At 42.2% G+C, this 8,047-nt stretch overlaps 1 protein-coding gene across 1 annotated transcript; it reads right to left on the bottom strand.

Moving 5' to 3' along the window:
* Positions 1-653: 653 nt before the first annotated feature.
* On the bottom strand, positions 654-7,729 carry ethe1 (ETHE1 persulfide dioxygenase). Its single transcript, XM_080720399.1, has 8 exons — positions 7,555-7,729; positions 7,212-7,410; positions 5,192-5,336; positions 3,293-3,441; positions 2,678-2,807; positions 1,780-1,869; positions 1,284-1,400; positions 654-998 (listed from the first exon to the last, which is right to left on the bottom strand). The coding sequence occupies exons 2-8, from the start codon at positions 7,398-7,400 to the stop codon at positions 952-954; spliced, it is 867 nt and encodes a 288-aa protein (XP_080576525.1). The 5' UTR covers positions 7,401-7,410; positions 7,555-7,729; the 3' UTR covers positions 654-951.
* Positions 7,730-8,047: the final 318 nt, after the last annotated feature.

Below are 8,047 nucleotides of genomic sequence, written 5' to 3'. Positions count from 1 at the left end.
TTGCTTGGAAATAAGAGAAAAGATATCCCAGGGTTTAAGTGCACAATCAGAGGTGTAAGCAGCTTGACAACGGTTTGTTTGTATTCAGGCCAAAGGCATGCACATCCACCCAAACCTGTCTTCCTCTCCTGACAGTGTCAATGAATGACTCAATGGGCCATGATGAGAGATGCGGACTGAGGAGAAAGCATAACATCCCCCAAAAATCCTCAAGATATGTTTTCCCTGTTGACATTCTCCAGCCAGGATGCTATATTTCAGTACAGAGTGATGAATTTCAATAGCTGACTCTAATAGCCACATTCAATAAATAGATAGGAACGCAAGCACGCATGTCCATGACAAGGACTCTCACAGTGGAAACATGGCCTTCGGTGATTCTAAAATCTGAATGCAAACAGGAGTTTAATTTTACTACTATGCAAAAAAGGCTTTAGCTAGCAACTGTGTGTGAGTGTGTGTTGCCTTGGCAAGAGGACTCCGGAATCACTGGAAAGGCCATGTGGAAGGACTCAATTGTCTACTCCCAAGTTGAGCATTCATGAATACTAAACCAAACCTTGAATGGAACATTTCTGTCTGAGCATTACTTCTTACCAACTTCTGTGCTATTAATAACCAAGCAGCTGCACAAAGAGCGACACATTTTGACATTTGAAAGAAGAATAAAACTTTATTAAAAAATAGGTCATCTTAGTGATTTTGTTTATGTACAAAATGTTGTAACATCGCTTACTGACATTTTTATTTTAGGCCATCTGCGCATGTTTGTAGCAAACTGCTATAACTCAGCAGTTATGATTTAAACTTAAAATATACAAACTTAAACTTAACGTAATATTATACTGCCATTCAAAATCAAATATTTAGCTTTCGTTAATCCAATGTCAATACAACAGTGTAAATCTGATAATGTTGCCTGTCAGTAACAGCCGTGCTCTTGTTAAATACTCAAACCTCATGTAGTCCACAAACCAGGTTAGCAGGGACTGCAATATCTGACAAGGGAAAAACAGGAAAAAAAGCAATGTCATAGTAATAGTAACATGCTGACTATACAGTAATTTCATCAACGTGAATGTGAGCTGGTGAGGACATTGCATGTTCTTATTTAAAAAGTTGTGCAACACTGATATGAATCCAACTTTGTCATACTCATTCACATGATAATTCTTACAGTATACCCCAGGGATGAAGTGTTGCGTTTGCTAAAAGAGCATTGATAATGGAGGCATTGTAGTAGAGACTGACTACTAGAATCACGTTTTCTGCTTCTTCCATACCTATCTTAGCAGGCTTGGGAAGGTTCAGATTGTTCATTATTTCCACAAACTCCTCCAGGCTTTTGGTCAGACGGGGGTTAAACTTTCGCTCCTCACCAACCGTGGACACTGTCTGACCTGATAAGACAGGAACACATCCAGTCTAATGATCAGTTGCAATTTAGATGACCTTTTACTTTAACTTGGACTTGCTTCAAAATATGATAAAAGCCAATAAAGCACTTAAAACTATGGGTCCAATAGACACGTTATTTGCGACATCATAGAAGACAGTCTTTTATATAAAGCATCTACTAAAAATGTCCACATATGGCCCATGGATGGTTATAAGTTTGGACTTATTCATGATCTTTTCTCACAATAAAGTGTGTAAGCAAAGTGCAGGTAAATGTTTCTAATGAAAAGCTGGTAGTACTTACCATAAAAAAAATGAATTTAATCTAAAATCAGTTAACCAAAATGAATGAGACTAAGGAAAGTGGGATTTGCAGCTAACCTTTGTAGTCATGTGCAGGGAAGATTAGGCAGTGAGCAGGCAGTGTGAAAATCTTTTGATGAACTGACTGATACAACCTCTTGGGGCAACCTGAGAAAGAGGAGGAAAGTTGTGCTGAGATTGTCATGGCAAAATCATTTAATACTGCCACCATGTGTTCATTAAGCTACATTACAAAAACAAACAGAAGACCTTGTTTTTGGTGGAATGTTGCTCATTTGTTGAGAGTGCATCAAAAGAACAAAAACTAACACAGGCTTCTTTTTGACTGCACAGTGCACAATTATAATTGTCAATCAATTATCATATAATACTAAATTGGATTGGGTCATAAGCACGGATAGATATTTCTGGGTCAGTACTGAAAATGAATAATGTAGCAGTATTTGCAATTTACTGTGGATAAGTAAAACTATCAAATCCCAACAATAAGATTGATCAAATCGGCATCCACTTCAAAAACACTAGTTATCACCTACAGTAAGGCACCCAAAGGAATGGCAACCCCCTACCTGTCACATATGATCCAGTCCCACACCCCTTCCAAGTTCCTACACTAGGATTACATAATAATCCTAGTAGGTCATCTGTTCCTCCCTACCCTACTCTTCTCCCTCCTGGCCTCCAAGCAGTGGAACTACCTCCATAGTCAGGACTGGAGTCACCTCCCACTTATCTTCCCTGCAGTGTGACAACTCTTCCCTAGACACCATCTCATCTCCTTGCACTTATTTATTCATTTGTGTCTGTATGTGTCTGTACTTCCTGCTAGTAGATATAATGGAACTTATTACAACCTTGCACTTTGTAAGTCGCACAGGACAAGAGCATCTGGTAAATACCTCCAGTAAATTGTAAAATAAATCCCTAATAAATCAAAGTAATAGTAAAGGCATACCCTGTTGGAAGTCTGTCCTGCCACAGCCTCTGATCAGCAGTGTGTCCCCAGTAAATGCCATGCTCTGGTCCCCTGTCACCAGTGTTACACACCCATCCGTGTGTCCTGGAGTCTCCCTCACCGTCAAGGACTGTGGAGGAAGCAGAGTAAACATAACAAAAATAGCACAGTTGAATATCAAAGAAACAGAGAGGTGAAACACTTGCGCTTTCCCTGATTATGGAAAATATTGGACATGTATTTGTAGTACACCAATTACCAAGCTAAAATTGTCAAATAGTGCATGATAGCATTCTGAAAGTACAAAATAAACATAATTTCACAGCTTTTTTTTTTGTTTGATTGAGATAAAAAAAAAACATCCCTCTTTGAATCCACCGTGGTGCATCCGGCTTTGTCGGCTGTCGATGCTAACACAATAGGCCCGTGTTCGGGGGAATAAGCCGAGCGGGGAGGGTGATATTGATCATTGAATGTACTCCTATGTGCTGGGGCGGGAGGAGTAGGAGGCGAAGGCCACCGTTACACACTAGTCTAGAGATGAACATGTAAAATAGGAAATAGCCATCATCACATTTGAGCAGTGCACATTGTGTTGAAAGGATGAATCCTTACATATTTTCCAAATGAAATCTTGTCTCCGTCTGCAAGGAGCACATCTGCAGCGGCACCGCTGTGTTTAGAGATGCCACTCTTCAAAACAACCAGTCTCTGCTTCAGCAGCCCTGTGCCTGTGATATGGTCCGCATGGCAGTGGGTGTTTACTATTGGGGAGAAAGAGGATACACATAAAGGCCCCAACACAACAAGCCGACTTTTGGTCACTTCAGTTGGGACGTAATTGAGCATCTGTGGCCAACAATTAGCAGTAATTGTCTCCACCAGCCAAAGGCATGGAGGAAAGTATGTTTTCCTCTTCTACCGTCCATGTGTCCGTGCGTGCGTCCGTCCGTGCGTCCTCACAGTTTGTTACCACCTAATCTCAGTCGCCGTTGGCCCGGTCGCTGCCAAAGTGAGCACACACATTCCCTGGATGCCAATTCAGAACCTCTGCCCTACATTTTTCAAATGGGCCTGTTCTAGCGCCACCTAGTGGCCGATGTTTGCAAAACACATTTCTGTACACTACTCTAACAGAAAATCCTACAAATCGGTAGGCAGTATCTCGACTGTCATGTGATCGACACAGATCTGTCCGATTTTGCATATTCCATCCTGATTGGCTTCCAAAGTTTGTAGGATTGAGCCGTTTTGAAAAAAATGCCTCAAATCACAAACGCAAAGTGCAATTATCATGAAATCGCACACACTCGTTCCCACTAGGCAGAGGAAGAAATGCCACTTAAATAAAATAAAAAATCAGCATCATGGTGGCGCTATAACAGGCCAATTTGTGGTTTTACCTATAACTCCACCGATCAGTTTCAAACTTTGTAAGAGCACTCCCTAGAGGCTAAGGATAAACCTTTGCCCTGCATTTTTCACATCAGCCTTTTATAGCGCCACCTTTGGGCCGACTTATGTAAAACAATGTTTTGGATATTACTCCTTCAGATTTTCTCCAAAAATAACACAAATCAGTACACAGTATCTCTATAGTCATGTGATCAAGTCTGATCCGTCTGATATTTCATATTCCATCCTGATTGGCTAATATTAGCTTCCAAAGTTTGCAGGATTGCTCAGTTTTTGAACAAAATGCCTCAAATCATCAACGCAGCTTGCAATTACCGTGACATTTGCCACACATATTCCCACTATGTCAAGGAAAAAATGCTACCCTTTTCACATTGGCCTGATATAGCGCCACCAGCAGGTAGACTAAAAGGTAGCAAAAAAACATTTTTGGAACACAATGCTTCAAATCATGCATGCAGCGTCCGATTGCCATGAAAGGTCTAAGGTGAAGAACATATGCCACCCTTTTTACATTGGCCTATTATACAGTAGCACCACCAGGACGCATGGCCTGGTGGAGACCTGTGCTCGGAAGAGCACTGCTTCTAGTTTGCAGTGTGTCTCACCGCACAAATTAATCGGTCTGGGGGAAGTTTGTCTGTTCACCAAATTAGTGTGTTGAATCAGTAGCGGAGATCAACGGTGAAGAAGGAAAGTTCTCTTTTTTGTCTTTTCAGTTTGAGCAAATCAGAGCACGAGAAGAAGTGTGCAACAAGCCACCGACAGATAAAGAGGGTACACACGTGCAATACTGACATGAGAGTGGCATGAAAATGGTGCAGTGAAATCTAGAAATGATGTTGTGTAAATGTCTGACAAGGAGCTATAAATAAAATTTTAAAAAAAATGTAACAAATTAAACATAGCAAGTTAATAAAGATAAATAGTGTACACACTAACATGGTTAGTGACAATGGTGAAAGTGGTTGATTGCACTAGGATTATGCATTATCGAAGAAAGAATAAATGACTTTATGGCGGTATACAGCTACACAATAATAACCACACCTCTTAGATTTTAATAATAGATGTTTCTTTTAGAGCTAGACTAGCTACCTGCCATTTTCAGAGTCAGCCCCAGTTCCTCCATAAGCTTCAGATCTCTGTCAACAGTCTCCAGGACAGGGTCGATGAGTATTGCTTCCTTGGTCTCTCTGTCTGCCAGCAGGTAGGTATAGGTACAGCTCACTGCCTCAAACAACTGAACAGATAGAGGAACGTGATGATGATGACATCCGAGTATGACGTGAACAAATTAACACTCCCCCAAATTCAAATTGATGTGATGGTGCGCCTGCTGGTCTACTGGTCCAGGCGCATACCACTTAGGGCCGTTTATAGTTACGTATGCGTGATTTTGTGTAAGTTTTGGGGTGAGAGAGTATGTACGGTAGATCTGTCGACATGCATAGTTCCTCTCTACGTTTTTTACGTGCCGACGCGCTCTCCGCTCCAATTCTGCTCCTGTTGGGGCCGCGCGCCACATGGAGGTGGCCAAAATATGTAGAACCACAGCATTTCTTGACCCGACGACCGACGTGATGTTTGGTATAAAAGCTGCTGTCTATCAGCAACATTATCGCGGTAAATGCAACTCTGCGAGGGACCGAGGTACAGATTAACCACCCGGACTGAGTAATTATAACAAAACACAGTGCACTCAGCCCTCTCGCTGTTGGAGGACAGACGGTGTGAGTGTGTGTGCGCGCGCGCGTTTGTGTGTATGTTTTCTCATGCGCCGTTTGAGCCTGTGAGGAGTGCAGACGTCCTCTTCAGTGATTGCAATGACGTTCCTTTTTTCCCGTTTCTTGCTAAATTATATTTCTTGTTGGGACACATAGTTTCAGAACCGCTGTCATAAGTAATTGTCCTCACTACTGCCACGGTTGACAAAAGTTCGCCACGGGTAGTTCAAGCGTACGTACGTCTTTATCGGTTTTAATCCGTCGGGTTGAGTGTTGTCCGTAAGGTTACGGACAGAGACAGTTATGTACGGACCTACGGAACAACCAGATTAAATCACTCTCCGCCTCCGTTTCTTGTGTATTCCTGCGGTCCTTATGTACTACTATGCATGGTACTTTAGGCATAGATGCCTGGCGGCGGCACCAGTTTGATTCCAGATCCAGACAACCTTTGCCGTGTGTCACTCCCCATCTCTCCCCCCATTTCCTGTCAGTCTACAGTCCTATCCAACAAAGGCATAAAAGGCAAAATAAAATCTGATGCGTGTATAATAATGCTTACATCATATTGAGTTATACCATTTTGCATTTATAACCTGCACAAGTGCAAATCAACCCATTAAAACCAGGAAAGCGTCTAAGTAATTTGATATTTGCGTTGGCTGTTAAAAAATAGCAGATATAAAAGCTCACAGCACGTTTGCCACGATGCCAACTTGTACATATACTATTTTTTTTACATTTTGGAAAAATCCTTTTAAGTGTGAGAACTAGTTATTTAGAAGGCATTTGTAGAATTGGCCTCAAGTCGATGGGTTACATGCCCCCAAATTACCCCCCCTTCAGTTAGCTAGCATGATGTTGTGTAGACCAGTGGTTCTCACACTTTTCAGGCCACGACCCCCAAAATAATCATGTTTGAACTGGGGACCCCCCCACCCAGATGAGCACTTAAGAGTTGAGGCATTACATTTGTATAACACGGTTCTATTGTGAAAATAGCAGATCTACATGCTGCGAGGCATTGTGAGCATGAAGATCTGCTATTTTCACAATTTTTGCCTCTAATATTTGACAATTTGGCCAATGTTTAATTTATCATTTTAGAGGTATTAACTTTAGAAATGTGCAGATACCCTAGTCTATACACTTAAAACTTTATTTTGGTTTGTTTACTTTTGAGTGAGAAAACAATGTTGAACAGTTAGTTAATCATCTGGGGACCCCCCCCCCCAAAATAATGTGGGGACCCCCCTGGGGGTCCCCACAGGTTGAGAGCCACTGGTGTAGACAGAGTTATCATGTTTCAACTCAATTTAAATGTGATTTCCTTGTTTGTAGAAGAAGAAAAGAAACACACACATAAAAACAGCCAACAGGCAACAGCTCACCTGTCTAAAGAAGAGTCCTTCCAGCGCCCCCCTGGAGCAGAGTGTTCTTCGGGGCTGCAGCCTGTGTACGCCCGTACCGACGGCTCTGCCCCGGGTTGATGCATGACTCCAGCTCCTGGCTGCTGATCGCAGGCAAAGCGTGAAGGCCAGAGCCTGTACAGGTTTCGCTATGTTTAAGACCGAGCACATTCTGTTTAAACTGTTGGGAAAAACAGACCGAGAAAAAGTGTCAGCACCAATAATCATAGACGGTCTGTAACCGACCGTCTGAACAGCATTGTTATTATTCGCAAATAACAATTACAATCCCAGCGGCAACTGCAGTGCAGATATATAGACCTACCTGCGGTGTAAATCCCTGTCTTGTTGTAACTTTTATGTAATGGCACAAATGTCAAATGTCAATTGTCTAATGATTGACTTTGCCGATAACTTTATGAAGCGGGAATATGGCGAAAGACTTCCTCAAAACCGTTTAATGCTTTCTTTAGAGGCAAATCATACAATATCCACCTACCAGGAGGTCCAAAGAACAACATACATACGTTTGGCAGCTGGATTGCAGCCATAACAAACATTGTTTGTTAGTATTGGCGCAATAGAGGATGGGTCAATGTTGGGTTGGTTAATGTTGTCCTGAGCGGTACCTTATCTCTGGCTGCTACTGCGCAGTGGTCATTCATTCGTTCCTCTTCTAACTTGTTGTGGCGGGTATGTGAGGTGCATGCCGCCACCTACTGTATCAAAGCGCAAACTGCAGCAGTGGTTCTCAAACTTTTTCATGTCAAGGTCGAAGACCCCCAAAAATTGATTAGCCCACGGACCCCCAGCCCAGA

This window comes from Nannobrachium achirus, assembly GCF_963921795.1.
Source record: "Nannobrachium achirus genome assembly, chromosome: 2".
In the NCBI taxonomy this organism is placed as follows: Eukaryota; Metazoa; Chordata; class Actinopteri; order Myctophiformes; family Myctophidae; genus Nannobrachium; species Nannobrachium achirus.
The sequence above is the reverse complement of the archived record's forward strand: the minus strand, read 5'-3'. Positions and strand labels throughout refer to the sequence as shown.